Source organism: Talpa occidentalis, unplaced genomic scaffold, assembly GCF_014898055.3.
Source record: "Talpa occidentalis isolate TD23 unplaced genomic scaffold, MPIMG_talOcc4v2.1 talOcc4.2, whole genome shotgun sequence".
Lineage (NCBI taxonomy): Eukaryota > Metazoa > Chordata > Mammalia > Eulipotyphla > Talpidae > Talpa > Talpa occidentalis.
The window spans coordinates 18,384,507-18,408,901 of NW_023602073.1; the positions used below are offsets into that span (position 1 = coordinate 18,384,507).

At 43.7% G+C, this 24,395-nt stretch overlaps 1 protein-coding gene across 1 annotated transcript; it reads left to right on the top strand.

Moving 5' to 3' along the window:
- The first annotated feature begins 1,077 nt into the window (after positions 1 to 1,077).
- Positions 1,078 to 11,940, top strand: LOC119251789 (zinc finger protein 420-like). The gene is given in 5 exon segments (XM_054697998.1): positions 1,078 to 1,107; positions 3,145 to 3,316; positions 5,274 to 5,400; positions 10,475 to 11,841; positions 11,843 to 11,940. Coding segments are annotated over 4 exon segments (1,677 nt in total). The 5' UTR covers positions 1,078 to 1,107; positions 3,145 to 3,199; the 3' UTR covers positions 11,909 to 11,940.
- The last annotated feature ends 12,455 nt before the right edge of the window (positions 11,941 to 24,395 follow it).

Here is a 24,395-nt window from a genome sequence, read left to right on the forward strand (position 1 = left end):
GCTGTGTCCCTATCTTAGTGCAGCTGATTGTGGGTGTAGAGGGAGCAACGCCAACACTATAAAAGAACTTGTTGGGCCTCCCCAGTGGCGCAGCGGTTGAGCGCTGGGTTGCGAAGCTGCCCGCGGCCTCTGCGGCGCCGGTTCAATCCCCAGCTGCTCCCCGGCCACCGGAGGAGGGTCCCACATGGCGCGCAGACCTCTCCTGCCGCCCGCTGCTCCCCTCAGCAGTGTACTTCGGTCCTTCTGCCTGCTCTGCTCCCCGCTCTGGCTCTGGTGAATTCTCTCACCCTCCCACACTTCTGACTGTACCCAGTGCTTGTATAAACAAAACAAACAAATAAATAAATAAATAAAACATGCCTCTATAAAAAAAATAAACTAAAATAAATTTTTTATAAAAGAACTTGTTTAGATACCAGTTCATGGGCCCTACTCCAAACATGCAGGATCACAATTTCTTAGAGTGGGTCCTGGATCACCCTGTGATGTCTGCACATTTATGTTGGAAAGCCTGACTGCAATGGGAGTGTCATTTTGGATTCCTGTTAGGGTTACATGTGCCACTGACAAAAAAGCATCATCTGGGCTCCCTCCCCTAACCCCACATGGATTCTTTTGATCTGCTTGGGAATATCAATATTCAATCAAATATTCTAGATGAATCTAAGAGAAGACCAGGGTTAAACTGCAGGGTCCTAGATAATTATGAGGGTTGAGCAGCATTTGATTCTAAGGGTGGTGACAGGTTCTTCTCTACAGGAGTTTGGCAGGAGCAGGCCAGTGCAGCCCACTTCTCTCATGTGGTAGCAGAATTTGTGGGGATTTGTGAGAGGGACAGGCCCTTGAGGACAGGAAGGAGAAACTCACTATTGGTCTCCATGCATGAGCATATTTTACTTGTATCTGTCCTGGGACAAAACACAGCAGAGAGGGGAGTTTTCAGCATTCTTGGGTCCTTCTACCTGTGGGTATTGTGGGAGCAGGCGGTGAGAGTCTATTGGTGCCTAAAAGGACTATTCTCAATTGCAGGTATATTTCTCCACCTAGTATCTCCTGAGAAAGCAGCCAGAAGAGGAGAAGGAAGAGGAAGAAATGGCAAGTTCTCAGGTAAGTTTCATGCCTCAGGTCAGAGGCTGTGTCGTCTTTTCCTCCTGAAATGGCAAGCACTTGAGGACTTGGGTGCCTTCTCTTCTCTCCTGGGGTTCCTTTGTCACAACTTTCTTCTCAAGAAGTTGTTTTTGTTTGCTTCTCATGATAGTCAGGGTTAGCTTTTGAATATGTGTTATGATATTCCAGAGCTTTATTTCTCCACTTTCTCTATCTTGCCTTCTTATTCAACATGAGAATTCCCACCATAATTAATGACCTGCAACTTGAACCCTTCCCCTTTATGAACCTTCAGCCTAGAAATGCATACTAGCAAGATTCTTTTAGGGGATGGGATCAGGTCCTTGGATATCAGTGATGAAATAAAATTTTGAAGTGGGGCCTCCCCGGTGGCGCAGAGGTTGAGCGCTGGGTTGCGAAGCTGCCCACAGCCTCTGCAGTGCCAGTTCGATCCCCGGCTGCTCCTGGCCACCGGAGGACGGTCCCACATGGCACGCAAACCTCGCCTGCCACCCACTGCTCCCTTCAGCAGTGTACTTCAGTCCTTCTGCCTGCTCTGCTCCCTGCTCTGGCTCTGGTGAATTCTCTCACTCTCCCGCGCTTCTAACTGTACTCAGTGCTTGTATAAATAAATAAATCTTAAAAAAAAATTTTTTTTAAGTGTAGGGAAATGCACAAATAAACATTGTTGTCCAGAATAATCCAGAAAGTTGTGGAAATGAAAGAGAGCCTTGCTGCATAAAATGCTAGAGGAAGACTTACTAATAAATCAGAAAGAAAAAGAAAAATACCAGATGGTCTCACTTATAGCAGGAATTTAGAAAACTTAAATAAGAGACCAGGAAATAAGTATAATCAATACAAAGTAGAAATCAAAATCAACAAGCAACTATAAACCAGAGACACACTACGGGGAGGGGAGGGGTAGGGAGGAGCGGGGACAGGAAGGACTAGAGTCAAAATAAGGGGGGAGGTGCAATTGTATGGGGAATATAACCATAATGAAAATGCATACATTGTGCAAAGATGAAAAATGATGTAAGAATTATATAAAATAAAATATTAAAAAAAAATACACTAAAGGCACAGCAGACCTCTCCTATATTCCCTGCTGCTTCTGTTGGTGGGGCGTTTCACTAAATTTCCCTATTCTGTTCCCCACTCTGTTTCCGGTGAATTTTTTCACCCCATGCCTCTGGCCTCACGCTGATCTTCTTCCTACAACACAACTCTAAGTTCAGCAGAAAAAGTTTATTAAAATTAAACATGCAGGGTCTCCCTGGTCGCCTAGGGGTTAAGTCTCAGCACTCTCACCATGATGGCCTGAATTCGATCTCCAGCCTGTGAACTAACCCACATCTGTCACAGCAGATCTCTTCTGTCTTGCCACTGCTCCCCTCAGCAGTGTATTTCAGTAAATCTGCCTGCTCTGCTCCTCACTCTGTCTCTGGTGAATCCTCTCACCACCACACCTCTGGCCTACATCCCAGTTCTTGTATGAATAAATAAATACATCTCTAAAAAAAAATAAAATATGCTAAAGATTACAGGACATGGGAGCCAAAGGGATCTTAAAATTAGCACAAAAATTGTTAACTTGTGATTCAATTCATGTTACAATCTATTTTTGTCTTGCAAACAGTAACACAGTAGTGATGTGCTGTCTGTCTGCATCAGGCCCCTGATAATCAATTTGTGCATGAGAGCTGATGTTATCTTTGTTGACATGGTATAAATACTTTGTCAGATTCCCCCACTATAACCTTAATATTTTCCCCATTTTTCTTAGTAGTGATTGTGGGAGTTTAACTGTTATACATAAACCATCACATTTCATGTGGCAATTCCATTTCCTCTGAGTTTGTCATTGTTCAACATTTGTTTTGGAAAATGAAGTCTCTCACCTTTGTTTACTGGAGGTATTGGCTTTTGCAAGTGAAGGTTCTAACTCATTGGGGCCCAAGTCCTGTAAGTTTCTGTTTCATTCCATAGTCATATCAGATATATTCTTCTTTATGATTTTTTATAATTTCATAGAGAAAACAAGGATCATAGGGCCTCCCTGGTGGTGCAAGGGGTTAAGCACTGCACTATGAAGCAAATCCGCAGCCTCTGCATGAGTTTGATCCCTGGCCGGCCAGGGAGCAACCCACATGGCACAGCAGACCTCTCCAGACTCGCCCACTGCTCCCCTCAGCAGTGTATTTCGGTCAGTCTGCCTGTTCTGTTTACCACTCTGTCTCTGGTGAATCCTCTCACCCCTGCCCCTCCGTCCCCCATATCTCTGGCCTGTACCCCAGCTCTTATATGCATAAATAAATAAATCTTTTTAAAAAAATGGTAACAAGGGGGCCTCCCCGGTGGCGCAGCGGTTGAGCGCTGGGCTCTGAGGCTGCCCGCAGCCTCTGCAGAGCCGGTTCGATCCCCGGCCACTGGGCGAGGGTCCCACATGGCGCGCAGACCTCTCCTGCCGCCCACTACTCCCCTCAGCAGTGTACTTCCGTCAATCTGCCTGCTCTGCTCTCCCCTCTGGCTCTGGTGAATTCTCTCACCCTCCCGTGCTTCTGACTATACCCAGTGCTTGTATAAATAAATAAATAAATCTTTAAAAAAAAAGATAACAGGGATCATATGCTTGTATTAAAATTCTAAAATAGTACTTGGTACATATTATAGATAAATCATAAAATTTTAAAGACTGCCAAATAAAAGTTTTTATTTTAGGTTACATTATTTTATATGTTTGTTTCCACAGTATGTTTAAAAAAAACACAAAAGTCATCATCCAGAAATACATATGATTTATACAACTAAAATATTTCCTAGTGAAAATATTTTACTCTTTTAGTATTTTAATATGTGAATTGGTAATTTTTATCTATGAAATATAAAAGGTTTTAGATCAAATCTGTGATATTTAGTCTTTGTTTTCATTAACCATTTAAGAAACCAGGTATGGGGCCTCCCCTGGTGGCGCAGCGGTTGAGTGCTGGGTTGCGAGGCTGCCTGCAGCCTCTGCAGCGCCAGTTTGATCCCCGGCCACCGGCAAGGGTCCCACAAAAAAAAAAAAAAACAAAAAACCAGATATGTCCATTCTTTTAGGGTTGTCTTAAATATTGATTGAGCTATGTGTTCATACTTAAATTCATAAATTCTCAGATAAATTGGGTTAAAGCCTAGACTCTACAATTTTCTATTAATTTAGTATTCTACAAAATGAAGAAAAGTACTTCAAAGACTTTTGGCAATATTTTCTAAAACTTAGTTAATGTATAGTAAATATTCAAAAAGTGATTATTGTAGTCATCATTGCTGTTATATTAGGAAGTATATTTGTCATAAAACTTTCAGTTCCGGGGCGTCTTGGTGACGCAGGAGTTAAGTCTCAGCACTATGAAGCTGTCCGCAGCCACTGCAGCATGAGTCCGAGTCCAGGCCAGAGAGCCAACCCACATGGCACAGCAGACCTCTCCTGTCTCGCCTGCTGCTCCCCTCAACAGTGTGTTTCAGTCAGTCTCCCTGTTCTGTTCCCCACTCTGTCTCTGGTGAATCCTCTCACTTACCCCCTGCACCTCTGGCCTACACCCCAGCTCTTGTATGCATAAATAATCTTTAAAAAAAAAAACACAAAGCTTTTAGTTCCAACTTATTTTTAATTTCTCCCCTTGTTATTTCTATAGCTTTGTAAGTTAAAAATGTGACCCTTGAGGGAGAGTCACTGGAGAACTTGTTAGGCGTGACTAAGGTTCCCCCTGGAACTTCTGAATCAGCACCTGTATTTTAACAAGGTCTCCACTGCATTGTTGTTCACATGAACATTTGATAAGTTCTATTTTTACTCACCATGACTTTCTTATCTGAGAAATGCACACAGCTTATCTGTAACATAGAGTGTAGCACTCAACACATTACGTCTAGATGCCTTGACTACATATTTAATCTTCCATAAAATTATAGTACCCCATCAGTTTTATAGATCTTATGTCATTCTCTTCCTGGGCATTATGAAAATATTAGATTAAATTTTTGCTTTAAAAATTCTCTTACTGGATAATTTATGTTGCTTACCTATGTCAGAACCAGTTTCTTAACCCTCTCTTTTCATATTTGTTGAAATAATGTACATTACAGTAACCATTTGATAAATACGTTTTCTTTGATTTCAGGGACTATTGACCTTGAGAGATGTGTCCATAGAATTCTCCCAGGAGGAGTGGGAATGCCTGGACCAGGCTCAGCGGGAATTGTACAGGGATGTGATGTTGGAGAACTACAGGAACCTGGTGTCCTTGGGTGAGGACAACTTCTCTCCATAATTCATAATTCACCCAGAGTTTCAGTTCCATCATTTCTACAGTGATCTTGGAGGTGCTGCTGTATGACTGAATTTGAAATCAATGTTTAAAATAAATAATTATGAATTCCTTGGCAGGAAGAAAATCTTCACAAGTTTCATAATGACCGTGACACTTTGTTTTCTTGAGGTGATCTGTATTGTTCCTTCTAGATTGTTAGCAATTGTAGAAATTCAGTGACATGCAATATTTTGCCCACATCTGAAATTACAAAATAACCTTTCCTGATTTTTGATTCGACAGTTATTGGAAGTAGACATCAGGGCCTGAAAGTTGAACATTTCCTAAGTTACCAGAATGTGCCCTCAGGAATCATTGTTTAGTGAAATAGTTTTCTAGAATATAATGTTCTCTTTTCCCTATTGATAACATTAGTGAATGGGAGATTGGAGAATGACCAGCAAAAGTTGGGTTCCATTTTATGATAAACAGGTTTCACTATCTCTAAGCCTGACCTGGTCATCTTTTTGAAACAAAGAAAAGAGCCCTGTGAGAGGAGGAGAAAGGAAGCAATGGTCATGACGCCAGGTAGGTAGGAGTGAATGAAGCAAATGAAAAATGTGACAGGTCCAAAGTCAAAGGGAAGCTGGCTTCAAAATATGGCCTAGGAGGGCCTCCCTGGTGGCGCAGGCGGTTGAGCACCGCACTGTGAAGCTATCTGCAACCTCTACAGCATGGGTTCGATCCCAGCTGGCTGGCGAGAATCCCATATCGTGAGGGAGACCTCTCCTGTCTCCCCCGCTGCTCCCCTTAGCAGTGTATTTGTTCAGTCTCCCTGTTCTGTTCCCTGCTCTGTCTGGTGAATCCTCTCACCCTCCCATGGATCTGGCCTGTACTCCAGTTCTTGTATAAAAATAAATAAATCTTAAAAGATATATGGCCTAGGAAGATGTTTCTTACAAATAATATTTGAGAAGCCTAGGTGTATTTTCTTTATTATCACAGAGGGACAGCTCCTGCTGTGTTCTTATCGTGCTCTTCTATCAGAGATTCTGATCTTGCTCCTGCAATCTTGCATCATATTGACAGGGTCATTCAAAGTCCTCCCTGTGGCTAGCAAAGGGTGTCTGGTATCTGTTTCTCTATACATTTTTGGACCCTGGGACAATCTGCATGTTTTTCAGGGTTTTTGTGTTGTAATTTTTTTAAGTTTTTTTTTTTTTTTAATTTATACTTACAAGAACTGGGCCAGAGGTGTGGGGACTTCAAAGTTTTTAGAACATTTCCCAACATATAGTAATAAATGCTAAAATGATAACTTATCACTTCATAACAATCATTATAGATATAGATATCAATAGGTCAAGTTATAGATGGGTTTTTGGATCTGTATCTGTATCATTATAAATGAACATATAGTATGTTCACCACTAGTCTGATTCATCCTTAACCATACATTTGACTCATTTTACCTGATTTATCCACTCTCTTCCTTCTTCCCTCCTGGTAAATACCAATTTGATATCAATAGTCTAAAAGTTGGGACTCCCTGGTGGCACAAGGGGTTAAGACGCAACCGATGAAGCTAACCGTAGCCACTGCAGCACCAGTTAAGTCCCCGGCTGGGGAGCTACCCACTGCTGCTCCCCTAAGCAGTGTATTTCAGTCAGTCCACCTGTTCTGTTCTCCACTCTGTCTGTGGTGAATCCTCTCACCGCCCACACCTCTGGCCTGTATCCCTGTTCTTGTATGCATAAATAAATAAATTTTTAAAAGTTCTCTTTTTTAAAAAAATTTATACAATTGCTGGGGTACAGGCTAGAGGTGTGGGAGGGTAAGAAGATTCACCAGAGACAGAGTGGGGAGCAGAACAGGCAGATGGACTGAAAGCACTACTGAAGGGAGCAGCAGGCGAGACAGGAGAGGTCTGCTGTGCCATGTGGGTATCTCCCTGGCCAGCCAGGAATTTAACCCTCACTGCAGAGGCTGCGGACAACTTCACAGTGCTGCGCTCAACCCGCTGTGCCATCGGGGAGGCCCTAAAAGTTCTTTTTTTTAAAAAAAGATTTATGCATATAAGAACAGGGGTACAACTAGAGGTGCAGGGGGTGAGAGGATTCACCAGAGACAGAGTGGGGAACAGAACAGGCAGACTGACTGAAACACACTGCTGAGGGGAGCAGCAGGCGAGACAGGAGAGGTCTGCTGCTCCATGTGGGTAGCTCCCCGGCCGGGAATTGAACTCGTGCTTAAGTGGCTGCGGATAGCTTCACAGTGCTGTACCACTGTGCACCACCAGGGAGGTGCACCACCAGGGAGGCCCTAAAAGTTCATTTTTTTCATTTCCTTACTTTGTTTCCTTATGTGGTATATAATTGAAAACGTATGCTTCTTTTTTCCCCCATTTGACTTATTTCACTAACCATAATATACTCCAGGTCCATCTATGTTGTTACAAATAGCAGGTCTTTATCCCTTTTTTATAGTTGGACTAACCTATTGTGTTTATGCCTCAACTTCTTTTCCTAATCATCTGTTAGGGGGCAGGTGTTTTTTTTCCAGTCTTGACTATTGTAAATGATGCTGTAATGAACATGATGGTGCACATTTCTCACTGAATAATAATTTTGTAGTCTTTAGTTAAATACCTATCTAGACATGGGATAACTAGATGGTATCTGATTTCCTTTTTCAGTGTTTTAAGGAATCTGTAACCTGTTACAGTGGCTCCACCAGTTTACATTCCCACCACTAGTATGCAAGGATTTCCTTCTCTCCACATCCTCTCCAGCACTTGTTCATTCTTCTCTTTTGTCTAATAACCATTCTGACAGGTGTGATCATTGTTTTAATTTGCATTACCCTAATAAAAGAGATGATGAACATCTATTCATATATATTGACCATCTGTATGTTTTCTCTGGACAATGTCTATTAGGGTTGTTTAGTTTTTGTGATGGAATTTTAATGAGTTCTCTTGTATCACCTTAACTTGCTTCTTTGTGTTTTCTTCTTTTCCTATCTCTTTGACTTTATTAGGCTAATTTTCAAGTCTGTCTGCTAGAAGGGTAAAATGTTCCATGTCTTTGTGTCTAGATTCTGGAGAATTCTCTCCTTGTCATGTCATATTCCCTTCTATCTAAGATCCCCATGTATTGTATTTGTTTGCCCATTTTGCTGCTTTAGAGATCCATATTATTTAAAAATTATCTGCAGCAGGACCTTAGAGAATTGAACTATTAGTACTTTTCCAGCAAGTAGTGTTATGGTTTTTATTTAGTTTTTTAACCTTTGCTCTGTCCTTGGATACTGAAACCTTGCTTGTGTTGAGTGGGGTATTTTGGGAAAGGGAAGTCTATTATATCTAATTGGTATGTTTTCAAGTCAGCTGTCTCCTTTTTCAACTTCCATTCTGCTTTTTTTTTGTATCCATTATTGAAATTGGAATTTTGAAATTTTGTTTTGTTTCTGTTTTTAAATTTTGTCAATATTTGCTTTATATATGTGGGTGTTCTGATGTTAGGTGGACCAATAGTCATAGTTCCATAGAGGTGCTCTATATTTCCATTTACTGGTTGTCTTCTATGACAGTTTTTATCATTAAATCCAATTTTTTAATACCCCTAAGGCTGTTAAATTGTGCAAGGAAACTTGGACACCAGGGCTAACAAGAAGCAGGTTTAATTGCACTGGTGCTGACTTAGCAGATTTGCATCCTAATGCTGAGCCCCCTCTATAGGAAGTTGGGGCTTATATACACTTTCAGTTTCTACAAGATTCTGGGTGGGTTTGCATTGGCAACTGTACATGGTCACATGTGTCGTGGCTACATACCAAGAGGTGAGTCATATAGCTGCATACCACCGAGTGAGTATAGGGTCAGTAGTCATGGGACCACCCCCCAGGTCCATTCTGTATCATGGTGGTACATGGTCTAACATGAAGCAAGATTCATACAAGAAACTGAGCAAAAGGTTGTCACTCAGGACCTCCCCCCCACCCCCTCCCCGGCTGCTTATCTCAGGTCACCATGCTTCAAGACCACTCCTACTGTCTTATGATTACCTCTTAAATTGAATATCTTTTTCCATCCTTTACACTCTCAGCTTATGTATATTTTTTAGATCTGATGTTCTGATAAGAAGTAGGGTTCAGTGAGCAGAGTCCTTGGGTTACCTCTGAGAAAAGTTTTGGCAATGTTCCCCTTTTAGTGGCACATGGTAAATTTACCCAGGAAACAAAGACACAGGCAGCTGAAAGTTACATTTTATTTTATTTTATTTAAAAGATTTATTTATACATACAAAAACTGGGTTACAGGCCAGAGGTATGAGGGGTGTTGGGTGAGAGGATTCACCAGAGACAGAGTGGGGAGCAGAACAGGCAGAATGACTGAAATACATTGCTAAGAGAGCAGTGGGGGAGACATGAGAGGTCTGCTGCACCATGTGGATTGCGCCCTGGCCAGCCCGGGATCGAACTCATGTTGCAGAGACTATGGATAGCTTCACAGTGCTGTGCTTAACCCTTGTGCCACCAGGGAGGCCCTGCTGCTACTTTTCAAAGGGAAAAGTTTATTAAAAGAGATGCCTGCATAGACATGCCTACAGGCAGACAGTCTGAAACAAACAAGAGCTGCATTTTTCCAGGTGTTCTAATATAGTGTTCCTTTTCTCGGGAGGGAGTCATTCCTCTGTGAAATTGTTATCTACTGTTAAATCAATCACTTGTGATTGGGCTAATTTGTAAGGATAGGTGATTTTCTAATGGCCCTCAATCTCCATATCCCCACCTCTGGTCCTCTGAGGAATATTTTCTATAAAAGTCCTTGCCTAAGGAGCTTTCATTTCTATAGCTGGTTTAACGACTATGTTAATCATTTCTACCCCACCTCCTGTTTCTGTTCTTGCAATGCTTCTATCCCTAATTTGCTCTGTCTCCACCAGATCTAACTGTAAAGAATTAGGATAGTCTTTAATCCATTATAATATCTAAATAGTCTTAAGGTAACTCACTCTGGGGAGAAATTTCACAATTGTGTATAATGCAGTACAACTTCATTTGTTTCTCAGGTGTTACTGTACAGCAGAGAACCTATAATGGAGAGATGACTTACACATGTGAAGTATGTGACAAAACACTTAAGTTTTGCTCAAGCCAGAAGGAACATCAAATGATGCATTTTGGAGAGAAATCATACAAATGTAAAGAGTGTGGGAAAGCCTTTGGATGGTTCATGCACCTGAAAAAATATCAGAAAGACTATACTGGAGAGAAACTTTACAAGTGTAAAGAGTGTGAGAAAGCCTTTATGAGGAGCTTAACTTTGAAGGAACATCAGAGAACTCACTCTGGAGAGAAACCTTACAAGTGTAATGATTGTGACAAAGCCTTTGTGGGCTCCTCAAACCTGAAGCAACATCAGGTCATACACTCTGGAGAGACACCTTACAAATATGAAGAATGTGACAAAGCCTTTAGGCGTTTCTCAGACCTTAAACAACATCAGCTAATCCACAATGGAGAGAGACCTCACCAATGTAAAGAATGTGGCAAAACCTTTAAGAGGAGCTCAAACCTGAACCAACATAAAAAAACCCACACCGGAGAGAAACCTTACAAATGTAATGAATGTGACAAAACCTTTCTGTGTTCCTCAACCCTGGAGCAACATCAGAGAATGCACACTGGAGAGAAGCCTTACAGATGTAGTGAATCTAGTGGAGCCTTTTGGAGGTCATCACACCTGAAGCAACATCAGATAATTCACTCTGGAGAGACACCTTACAAATGTGAAGTATGCAAGAAAGCCTTTAGGGGGTTCTCAGATCTGAAGCAACATCAGATGATTCATTCTGGAGAGAAACCTTACAAATGTAATTTGTGTGGCAAAGCCTTTATCAGGTGCTCAACTCTGAATAAACATCAGAAAATCCATACCAGAGAGAAACCTTACAAATGTGATGAATGTGACAAAGCCTTTCTGTGCATGTCAAAGCTGGAGCAGCATCACAGAATGCATACTAGAGAGAAACCTTGCAAATGTGAAGAATGTCACAAAGCCTTTAGGTGTTTCTCAGATCTGAAGCAACATCAGAGACTGCATACTAGAGAGAAACCTTACAAATGTAAATTGTGTGACAAAGCATTTATGTGGTCTTCAGTCCTAGAGCAACATCAGAGGATGCATACTGGAGAGAAACCTTACAAATGTAAACTGTGTGGCAAAGCCTTTAAGAGGTGCTCAAATCTGAATCAACATCAGAGAATGCATACTGGAGAAAAACCTTACAAATGTAAAGAATGTGACAAAGCCTTTATATGCTCCTCAAACCTGAAGCGACATCAAAGTAGTCATTCTGGAGACACACCGTACAAATGTAAAGAATGTGACAAAGCCTTTCTGTGGTCATCAGATCTGAAGAGACATCAAGGTATTCACTCTGGAGAGACACCTTACAAATGTGAAGAATGTCACAAAGCCTTTAGGCGTTTCTCAGACCTGAACCAACATCAGAGGATGCATACTGGAGAGAAACCTTACAAATGTAAATTGTGTGGCAAAGCATTTATGTGGTCCTCAAGCAGGGAGCAACATCAGAGAAAGCATACTGGAGAGAAACCTTATGAATGTAATGAATGTGACAAAGCGTTTATGTGGTCGTCACACTTGAAGCGACATCAAGGCATTCACTCTGGAGAGACCCCTTATAAATGTGAAGGATGTGATAAAGTCTTTAGCTATTTTTCAGACCTGAAGCAACATCAGATAATTCATTCTGGAGAGAAACCTTATAAATGTAAATTATGTGGCAAAGCCTTTAAGAAGTGCTCAATCCTGAACCAACATCAGAAAACCCATACTAGAGAGAAACTTTACGAGTGTAATGAATGTCACAAAGCATTTCTGTGCTCCTCAAATCTGGAACAACATCAGAGGATGCATACTGGAGAGAAACCTTACAAATGTAATAAATGTGACAAAGCCTTTAAGTGCTCCTCAAACCTGAGGCAACATCAGAGGATTCATTCTGAAGAAAAACCTTACAAATGTGAGGAATGTCACAAAGCCTTTAGGTGTTTCTCAGACCTGAGGCAACATCAGATAGTCCACAATGGAGAGAAACCTTACAGATGTAAATTGTGTGGCAAAGCTTTTAAGAGGCCCTCAACCCTGAAACTACATCAGAGAATGCATAGTGGAGAGAAACCTTACAAATGTAAAGACTGTGAGAAAGCCTTTATGTGGTCCTCAAACCTGAAGCAGCATCAAGGTATTCACTCTGGAGAGACACCTTACAAATGTGAAGTATGTGACAAAGCCTTTAGGTACTTGTCAGACCTGAAGCAACATCAGACAATTCATTCTGGAGAGAAACCTTATAAATGTAAAGAATGTGGTAAAGCCTTTAACAGGTACTCAACCCGGAACAGACATCAGAAGATCCATATTGGAGAGAAACCTTACAAATGTAATGCATGTCACAAAACCTTTATGTGGTCCTCACATCTAAAGCAACATCAGAAGATTCACTCTGGAGAGACACCTTACAAATGTGAAGAATGTGACAAATCCTTTATGTGTTTTGCAAACCTGAAGCAACATCAGATAATCCATAATAGAGAAACCTTACAAATATAAATTATGCAACAAAGCCTTTAAGAGCTGCTCCACTCTGAACAAGAAAGCCCATACTGGAGAGAAAAGCTTACAGAAATTTCAAGAGTGTGACAAAGCTTTTAGCAGTTGAGAAGCATCCTCAGATACTCCATAATGGAAGGAAACATAAATGTAAATAGTGTGGTAAATTTGTAAAGTGTTGCTCAACCCTGAAGGAACCTCAGAATACCCATAATGGAGAGAAACCTATGTCTAAACAATGTGGCAAAGCCTATAAATGGAAATATTGCCTTAGTCAACATCAGAGGATTATTTCTAGAACTTTACAAAGGTTAAGAATGTGACAATAACTTTAGTGGATGCTCAATCTGAAGCACTATTAGAGAAGTCATTCTGGAGAAATATCTTAAAAATGCAAAATATATGGCAAAACAGTTAACCAGATCTCCAGTCTCACTCCATTTGAGAACATATTACAGGGAAAACTTACAAATGTAGAGAATTACAAAGCCTTTCACTTGTCCTCAGATCCTTTTTTCTTTTAAAGATTTATGCATATAAGAACTGGAATACAGGGCCTCCCTGGTGGTGCAGTGGTTGAACACTGGGCTGTGAAGCTGCCCGCAGCCACTGCAACATTGGTTCTATCCCCGGCCACCGGTGAGGGTCCCACATGGCGTGCAGACCTCTCCTGTCGCGCCCGCTGCTCCTCTCAGCAGTGTATTTAATCAGTCTGCCTGTTCTGCTCCTCGCTCTGGCTCTGGTGGATTCTCTCACCCTCCCGCACTTCTGACTGTACCAAGTGCTTGTATTAAAAAAAAAAAACAAAACAACGGGTACAGGCAGAGAAGTGGTGTGTGTGTGTGTGAGAGAGAGAGAGAGGATTCATCAGAGAGTGGGAGCATACAGGCAGACTGACTGAAATACACTGCTGAGGGAGAGGTGTGCGAGACAGGAGAGGTCTGCTGCACCATGTGGGTAGCTCCTTGGCCGGCTGGGGATTGAACTGCTGCTGCTGAAGCTGCAGATAGCATCACAGTGCTATGCTTAAACCCTTGCACCACCAGGGAGGCCTCTGTGCTCAGATCTTACTCAACATCAGAAAATATACCATAGGGCCTCCCCTTGTGGCGCAGGTGGTTGAGCGCAGTGCTGTGAAGCTGTCTGCAGCCTCTGCAGCATGGGTTCAATCCCGGCCGGACGGCAGGGAAAAGACCCACATGGTGTGGCAGACCTCTCCTGTCTCCCCCACTGCTCCCCTCAGAAGTGTATTTCATCAGTCTGCCTGTTCAGTTCCCCACCATGTCTCTGGTGAAGCCTCTCATGCCCTGCACCTCTGGCCTGTACCCCAGTTCTTGTATGCATAAATAAATCTTGAAAAAAAAAAAAAGAAAATATACATTAGAGAGACTAGATAGATACACGGACCCTTGAAAAAAAATATAAAATTTAAAGACACCAAAGAGTAAGAGAAAATTTCCAAGTAGAAAGCATAGCAAAGCCATTACCCATCTTTCAAATATTGTAAATATGAAAATTCATACTGGAGAGAAACCATACAAACTACATGTGGAAAACAATGTCCACACCATACACATTAAAGCATAAGTCTTCCTCCTAGAAACTTTACAGATGCAAAATTGCTAAAAATATTGAAAATTTGATCAAGATTAACATCAAAAGATTTCACTAGGGGCTCCCCTCGTGGCGCAGTGGTTGAGCGCTGGGCTGCGATGCTGCCCACGGACTCTGCATCACCGGGTCGATCGATCCCTGGCCGCCGGCAAGGGTCCCACGTGGCGCACAGACCTCTCCTGCCGCGTCCGCTGTCCCCCTCAGTAGTGTATTTCGTCGGTCTGCCTGTTCTGTTCCCTGCTCTGGCTCTGGTGAATTCTATCACCCTCCCATGCTTCTGACTGTACCCAGTGCTTGTATAATATAAATAAATAAAAAATCTTTAAAGAAAAAAAACCTATTCTCCTAAGGGAACCCCAAGTTTAAAAAAAAAATATTTCACTGGATTTATGCTAAAACACGTTTTTCACACATAATTCTAATTCAGACTATTTGAAATGTTCTAAGGTACAGCTAGATTATTCATTGTTTAATGTGTATGCTGTCAGTTGTACAACAGAGCTACGAGAGCCCTACTGTAGAAGCTGGACATTATTGCTACATACAAAGGTACCTTTCCTGGAATAAGCCAGGAATCCACAATGTAGAACAAATATCAAAATGTAGGTGCTCATTTAATGTTGACTTTTAGAGATGATATTTCAGCATGAATTAGGTGATCCGGAATCCTATATTATGGTAAAACACAAACACCTGTAAATTTTAGAAATAATTATTCACACTGTAGAAGAATTTCCGTCTACCCTTCTATTTTCTTTGGTTGTACCTACATTCACAAAGGCCAGATTATCAAGAGAAAACTTAATATGGCCTAGATTTGAGCTATAAAAAATAGACAAAAGTAAGTTTTTTTAAAGATATATTTATTCATGCATGCAAGAACCGGGGTACAGGCCAGATGTGCAGGAGGGTGAGAGGATTCACCAAAGACAGAGCGGGGAACAGAACAGGCACTCTGACTGAAACTCACTACTGAGGGGAGCAGCAGGCGAGACAGGAGAGATCTGCTGCACCATGTGGGTATTTCTCCTGCCGGCCAGGATCAAACTGGCAGTGCAGAGGCTGTGGACAGCTTCACAGTGCTGTGCTCAACTGCCTGCACCACCAGGGAGGCCCAACAAAAAGAAGTTTTTATGCCATCTTAAGCTAAGGAATAGAATAGGGACCTGAAACTTCAGAAAAAGACAGTAATTCAGTTTCATAAGAAGAGCCCATTAAGCTATTTGCCTTGCCATCGGATAGACTACCGTAAGGATTGATGGTGGTAACTAATTCTGGGCAAGTTCTCCTACCTGCGTACTTCTGGGTAGTTGGAGAGGTTAAGTTTTGTCCCTGAGTATGCTCAGTATTGTTTGCCTTCAACTCAAAATAATCCATTTGCCAAAATATCACATTTTAGAGATGCTTCTTTTGAACCTGTCACTGGTTTCTCCCTGAGATGATAAATAGTTTCTAAATTTCTGATGTATTTTCAGAGTACCAATATTTTTCAACCTCAGGAATATTACTTGATATGGAAATAGAGACTTCAGGGAAAAGTGGAATGTGTTCTTCCTGAATTATTGTAAAGGTGTAATAAACTCATATTAAATATGAGACTCACTCTTGGAAACTGGAGATAAGAAAATCAATCCTGTCAGAATAACAAGAATGCCTCAAGACAGCAGAGGCAGAAAGAATAGTCTTGAGGTTATGAAACGTAGTGCTGTGTTCTTTAAGGGTGGGTGTACATTCTGAAATAGGCACTAGGTGATTTTTTTGTTGTGAGATGTGGTGACTGTAATTATGGATCTCTAGATGTGTTAGCCTGTTACACAGCCAGGCTAGGGGACAGCCTGTTGGGACAGCCTGGTCTGTCTCTCTGGACCATCATTGACTAAAATGACCTTAAGTGGTGAATGACTGGAATGGATTTTGAAATGCTTTAACATATATGAACTAAATATGTTTTAATGAGTGGAACCGAATGGCTTTCATTATGTTGTCACTGATGAGTGATTAATAAACTTTTTATTAACTTTTATTAACAGTCATTTAAAGTTGTTGATAGCAAATGGTAATTATGTACTATTGGGTGACCCAGTGAAATAGTCCAGTAAACACTTTCCCTAGTAGCCTTAAAGCAAAAATAAACTGTAATTTATGAAAGTGTTGTTTCCTTAGTATGTTTTATATTTTATACAACTAAGTATACACAGATAAGTATAAAGTACTTATTTTACACACAGTTTATTGTATTCATTGAATATTCTTTTTTAAAAAGAGATTTTATTTTACTTATACAAGAACTGGGCACAGGCCAGATGTGTGGGAGGATGAGAGGATTCACCAGAGACAGAGCAGGAAGCAGAGCCGGCTGACTGACCAAATACACTGCTGAGGGGAGCAGCGGGCAGGAGACGTTTGCTGCTCCATGTGGGTTGCTCCGAGGCCTGCAGGGACCGAACTGGCACTGCAGAGGCTGGGGCCAGCTTCACAGCGCTGCACTTAAGCCTGCGCCACCAGGGAGGCATCTGAATATTATTCTTCATGCAACTATCTGGCATTTTGATTAAGATCATTACATTGTAGCAAAATTAGAAGCCACACTCTGGATTGTAGGTAGTTGTAAATAAATCTTGTTCTGTTTATGACACTTGACCCATTTCTGGTACTACAGATGACATACGGATTCTTTTGGTTTTATATTGAATATAACATGAATGTATTAAGCTAGAAAACAATCCTTTAGGAGTGTGGGAACTGTGATGTGTGTATATACACCTGTCATGAACCCACCCATGTTTCCAGGTGTCTATCACTTTTCCTTCTCACCACAGAGACTGGTTTGTCCCCATGCTTTCCAACACTTAAAACTTGAGAATTTTATTTTAGCTTTCTAATTATTTTATGCTCATTTGCAGTCATTGTTTTTGCTTGCATTTTTGATAATTATAGAAGTGTTGAGCATCTTTTTTTAACATTGTGTAACATCTTTCGTGAAACATCTTGATTTATTAACCCATTTTTCATATGTTGTCTCTTACTAATGATTTATAGGGTCTTTCTTATACATGCTTGACATGAGCTTATTCTCCCTGCTGTTCTTTCTGCCTCTGCTGTCTCAAGATAATCAGTCTTTAATTTTAATCTCATTTGCCATTTCCTCTTTGTTGTTAAAGTTGTGAGCCTCTAGTGATAGTGGACTCTGAGCCCTGGGACGCTGATCTTGAAGGACACAGCAGACGTGGGACTGCGGTTAGCTAGAAGCAATGATTTTCTATTTATCTCAGCATGGTTATATAGGAATTATGAACAGACATCTGTGTTTTTTCACAAGTCAGAGAAAGCCAAAACAACCTTGCCAAACAAAAGCACATGTCATGTAGGTGAGCTCATACACAACGCGGACGTTAGGCCTTGAGCTGTGAGGCCTTGAGCTTGTCTGCCCCAGTGGGCCTCTGTTGCTAGGTAACGACGGAGTTTTCCAAGGACAAAGCAAGTGCAGGGCGTCCCTCTGGGCGGTTTTCCGCCCTGATGTGCGTGAGTTTTCTCAAGCATTTTGGTTAGCCTTTCCCTTGCCGTCCTCAGGTCTCAATCATCCTCATGCAATGTCTTTTCCTATGCACAAGTATTTTCCTCTTATAAGCCACAAGGATCTTTCCTTTTGTTTTTATTTTTTTAAAAGATTTATTTATGCATACAAAAAACCGGGGTACAGGCCAGATGCACGGGAGGGTGAGAGGATTCACCAGAGATAGAGCTGGGAACAGAACAGGCAAATCGACGAAATACACTCTGAGGGGAGTAGCGGACGTGGGAGGAGAGGTCTACCGTGCCATGTGGGTAGCTCCCTGGCTGGCCAAGATGGAACAGGCGCTGCAGAGGCTGTATTCAACCACCTTGGCCACCAGGGGAGGCCCCCCTTTTGTTTTTATCAATAAATTTTTGATACTTATTTTGATAATTTATTGTCACAAATTTTAATTTTTATATTAATCCATTTAGAATCTTTTCATAGTAAGCATATTTTTCAATTGCTAAATTTCAATTTTTTTTGAAGACATTTTTATTGAGTCTTGCTTCTATCATCACCTCCCATTGGTTCCATGTAGATCTGACTTTTCTGTGAATTCTCACAGACACTAAGTATTCCTATCAACTGAAATCCTAATTCCGCAGTACCAGTTAGCATCAAAATCTTCCTTGGCGCCTCTACCTCACAGGATAGATAATTCCCACATTTTTAACAGGAATTTTTAACATGGTAGGAGACCACCATGGGGATATTTTTTTTTCTTTTTTCCCACCTTTTTTTGTTTTGCATAGAACTGGGGTGCAGGCCAGAGGGGCGGGGGTTGAGAGAATTCACCAGTCAGTAAGGAGCAGAACAGGTGGATCTACTGAAATACACTGCTAAGGGGAGCAGTGGGCTAGACAGGTCTGCTGCTCCATATGTGGGTTCACACCAAGGAGGGGGATCAAACTCAGGCCATAGTGGTTTCCGTGCTGAAACCTAACCACTAGGCCATCAAGGAGGCCCTTTTCCCACTTCTTTCAGCTTCAGGTTTTATTGTCTTCTACAAGCGTTTTGTACAAAACACTGGTGAAATACAGATTCTGGGCCTCCCTGGTGGCGGAGCAGGTTGAGTGCAGCGCTGTGGAGCTGTCTGCAGCCTCTCTGGTGCCGGCTGGATTCCCGGCCCACAAAGAAAATTCCACATGTCGAGGCAGACCTCTGCTGTCTCGCCGGTTGCTCTCCTCAGCAGTGCACTTCAGTCCTTCTGCCTGTTCTGCTCCCTGTTCTGTTTCTGTTGAATTCTCTCACCCTCCTGCGCCTCTGGCCTGTACCCCTGTGCTTGTATAAATAAATCTTAAAAAAAAAATAACAGATTCTGTAACCCTGCCCGAGAAGCCACTAGGTATGTTTTTATTCAGACCGTTTTAAAATTATTTTAAGTTCTCATTTTTTTCAGCTGTGATCCAAATCTGCATTTTTAATATCCACCTATGGAATGTGGAACAGAAAGGGGAACAAATGTGTACATAAAGCTCTCTGTTGTGTAATAATTGAAAGGTTTTGGTGCAGCAAAGAGAGTCAGGCCCTAGTTTCTGAAAGGCAGAGATTTTATTGTGCTCTCCGGGGAGGGTCAGGAGTCGAAGTTACTTTTCAAAGTTTTTTTCTCTCTCAGAACTGGTTGTCCTTTCATCGCTGCTTATCAGGTCCAGCTCTAGCTGGTCTCCTTGATGCAGGCTGCAGCAATTTCAAGTTCCCCCTTTTCTGCCCCATTCCTGCCCTGGCCTCGACCTTACAATAATCACTTCTTTGGTTATACACTAAGGCATCTTTTGTGTTTTGGTCAGAATCAATGAAACTCAGGCTAATATGTTGGATTTGCATTTCCAGTAAAATCTAAGACCTTTCAAATTTCTTTCCAGTGTTGGTGATATGATGCCAGGAGGGACATAGCTTTCTCAAGCACAAATGACAAGATGGGGAGGTTGAGAATAGTCTCTGGAACAAGTCACAGATTGTCTTTCCAAGTGCCTGAGGAGGGAGTGAGGACCCTCTCTGCAGCAGTCAGTTGACCATGTGATGAGGATGATGGTGAAGGAGAAAACACCCGACACCTGTTCTGTTTTTGTCAGTGTCCTGTTGAAAGGGAGACGGGTAAAGGAGTCACCAAAGTTGGTGTAGAGCTTCGAGTGGTTCAGGAGGAATAAAACGATTTCTTTTTGTGTCTAGAGGCCCAGGGTCCCGGGGTGGGCACCCACCGCAGGCTGAGCCTTGCCCGCGAACGCGCTCAGGGCCGCCTCCTGCTCGAAGTTCCGCCCAGAGCCTCTGGGCTGTCGGGGCCTCGGGCGCGCGGGACGCGGGTCCTGCCCTCACAGCTGCTGGACACGGGCTGGGGGCGCAGCTGCCTAGAGACAGACCCCAGGGGCTGCCGTTCGCGCCCCACGGCGCGCCTGCAGGTGCTCAACCTCGAGGGGGCCCGACCCCGAGGCGTCCGCGCGCCCTGATGTCTCCTGAAGAAACGCTCGGGGAGCCCGCCTGTCTCCACAGCAGCGGCAACGCCCGCAGTGCCCGCACCTGCGCGCCCAAGTGTCTTCCAGCAGGGGGTGGGGGCGGGGCGGACGGGGCCTGGGGGCGGGGCGGCGCGCACGTGCTCGGGCGGGGCGTTTGGGCGGGAGGCAGGACGTAAGGGGCGCCATTTGGAGTCTCCCCGCGCGTGCGTCAGGCTGCCGTTCCCTGTCAGTGGCCGCGCCTGTGACCGTGTGTGGGAGGAGAGAGCCCTTGTCACGGGGAAGGCGAAGCTCGCCGGTCGGACTCTCCCAAAGGACGGCAGAGGCGGGCGTTTCAGCGTTTCCAGGCCCTCCTGCCGGCGGGTGGTGGTGGTACAGGGCAGGGAGAGGGGCAGCCCAGAACCCACAAACCTGCCTGCTCTGAATGGGTTCTGCCACCGCTGCATCAACACAAATCATATGAGACTTTCATGGGAAGGATCTTTAATACAACTAGGAAACAACACAGGAAAGACAAAGAATCTAGTTTCTAAATCAAGCACCCAAAGTTACCCGTCGCCTCGTGGGTAAAACTCCATCCAAATGGGATCGGCCCAGAGCAAGGCCCAAAGCCTGCCACAAAGCTAAAGCATCTTCCAGGGGGGACCCACAGAAAAGATCAGAAACAACCAGACAAGTCTGGAGGGAAAAGAGCAACATCAAAATCAAGACAAAAACTGCCATTGTCACCTCCCCATGGGTCTCTCACCCACATCTGTGTCACCCAGTCCATGACCAAAAGCCAAGCTCAGTGTCTTCATGTGTCTCTCGGCTCCACGCACCTCCTCCAGGTCTCCTTCTGGCTCCATCCTGGTTCCTTCCTCAGTCTCCTCTACAGCTTCTTCTCTCCCTGCTCAGCTCCACCCTCTCTTGGGTAGGGCAGGAAGCCTGGAAACTTCCCCGTTCCTGGGGACCACCCTGTTACAGTAGCAGCAGCCTTGAGGGGAGAGTCTGAAGATGAAGACGTGTTTTCCCCAGACGGGCTCCTGGGAGAGACGCCAGAGCCGAGGAGGAGAGTCCCGCGGTTGCTCAGGTGAGCGCCGTGGCTGCTTTCAGCCCTGAAATGGCGTGGCGCCCGCAGACTTTACCTTGGTCCTCCTGAGGCCTGTTTTCAGCCACCCACCACCCCCCTTCTCTTCAGATAGTCAGTGTTGGCTTTCTAGAATACTCTGCACCCCAGGCCCAGCTCCCGTCCTGACCAGCCTCACTGTGCAGTCCTGAAGCGTCTCCCCCGGCCTGTGATGTAGCTGTGGAAAGGGCCCTTTCGTGACACAGCAGCAGGGCAGTGCTGACATGCTAGACAGCTACTGGCGGGGGGTGGGGGGGACATGCTCAGATATAAGATGGGGACAGTGTAGTTTGAGGTCTCATGTGGATGCAACTTCAGCCCTGCCCTGCGGGCGGAATGCACTTAATCAGGGCGGCATTAATGGGCGAGAATAACGGAAAGTTCTGGAAGAGAAAAGCGATTAGAAGACACCAGCTTCCTCTGTTGCTAAGGGAAGACTCTTTACTGCGCCATGTGGGTTAGCTCTCTGGCCGGGAGCGAACCCTTGCACCTCTGACTTGCACCCCAAGCTCTTGTATGCATAAAATAAAATCTTTTAAACAAAAGTTTAAATTCACTACTGGAGACCTCAGTGCATGGGAGGAATAAACAGACTTGAATTTGCATTAAACTGATGATATTTCATGATTACCATTTCCCCCATCAGCTGCCTGGAGGAGCGTGCTCGGGGCACCTGGTTTCAATCTGTCTTTTCACAGGTGAGAACTGCCCAGGTCTGGGACCTCATGCGTGAGTAATAAGCTTCTCCTGACCTCACCATTCCTGAAGTACCGCTTGTTCTTCCTCTGCCTGGGTAAAAAGTAGAATTTATTTCTACAACAGTGGTGAGAAGATTCATCAGTGAGTGGAGAGCAGAACAGGCAGACTGACTGAAATACACTGCTGAGGGAGGCAGGAGAGGTCTGCTGCCCCATGTGGGTTGTTCCTGGCTGGGAATGGAACTCAAGCTGCTTGGCTGGCCTGGCGATGGCTTGGTAGCACTGTCTTTAACCCCTGTGCCACCAGGGAGCCCCCCCACATTCTTCTTAATAATAAAACCTGCTATGGACATTCTTTTCAGGTTGTCTCTGTATATTGGGCTGTGTGTTCCTTTTACATAAATTCTAGTTCAGATGTGCAGGGACAATTGCAGGAGCCTCTATTTGCTGGATATTTGACAAACTATCTTGTAAGAGACTGTAGGGTAAGGAAAAATGTCAGGCTTTTCTGCCCTCCTGCCATCAGGACAGATGATGGATCCTTGCGGTCCTGAATGCATGCCTGATGGCGGGCACCTGTAGTAGGGTGTGGGCAGATGTAGATAGGATTCACCTGGGCTAAGACTGTGCTTTTAAGGGTGGTGTCACTGGGATGCCAGCAGAAGCCAAGAACGAAAGGAAGCCGAAAGAGGAAGAGCACGTCAGAGAGCCCAGAGTGAGGATTTACTGGGGGCTGGGAGGACTGCCAGCCTCCTGGCTCCCCAGCACTCCTGCCTGACATGTACCCGCTAAATCCCAATAAAAGTCCTGCAAAAAACCACTGAGGACTCAGACTCCTCCTTTACCCAGTCTGCTGGATCAGAAAACCTGCACAGTGTCCATTCCTGCCTCCATAGGACTATTGCTCTTAGAGACTAATTATTACTTTTGTTTATTAATATGTTAAAACAGAATGATATCTAGGATATAACAAGTGTAAAAAATATATTTTGTTATGCTTACTGTCCTGTTAAAACTTAATTTCCATGAACGCAGCAGACCTCTCCTGTCTCGCCCATTGCTTCCCCTCAGCAGTGTATTTCAGTAGATCTGCCTGTTCTGCTCCCTGCTCTGTCTCTGGTGAATCCTCCCTGGCACCTCTGGCCTACACCGCAGCACTTGTATGCATAAATTAAATTAAAAAAAAAAACCAATTTCCATGAAGTCTTTCAGTCCAAAATCAACAGGAATTCTTCCCTTGTAGCTCTGCCTCTCTGTTGTACAAATGTGTGGTCCCTGGGTCAGAGGCACCAGCACCCAGTGTTAAACACTAGCTTTGTAAACACCGAAATACAGACCCCACCCAGAACTCCTGTGTCAGAATCTGCATTTTATAACAGCCCACGACAATGTTGTCGTTGTTAAATTTTTTTTTAAAGATTTATTTATTTATTTATACAAGCACTGGGTACAGTCTGAAGCACAGGAGAGTGAGAGAATTCACCAGAGCCAGAGCGGGGAGCAGAGCAGGCAGAAGGACCGAGGTACACTGCTGAGGGGAGCAGCGGGCGGCAGGAGAGGTCTGCACCATGTGGGACCCTCCCCCGGTGGCTGGGGAGCAGCCGGGGATCAAACCAGCGCTGCAGAGGCTGCGGGCAGCTTCACAACCCAGCGCTTAACCGCTGTGCCACCAGGGAGGCCCTGTCCTTGTTAAATTTGAGAATGCTTCTAACTCACCCTGACTTTCCCAACTGAAATAGACACAGTCTTGCTGTGTTACATGGACACAATACTCAAAATGTATATCTGTTTCATGCCTTCATGTTACCCTTTTTTCTAGTTTCTCATAATTTTTGAAAAAGTTTTATTTATGCACGCAAGAACTGGGGTACAGGCCAGAGATGTGTCGGGTAAGAGCACTCACCAGAGACAGAGTGGGGAACAGAACA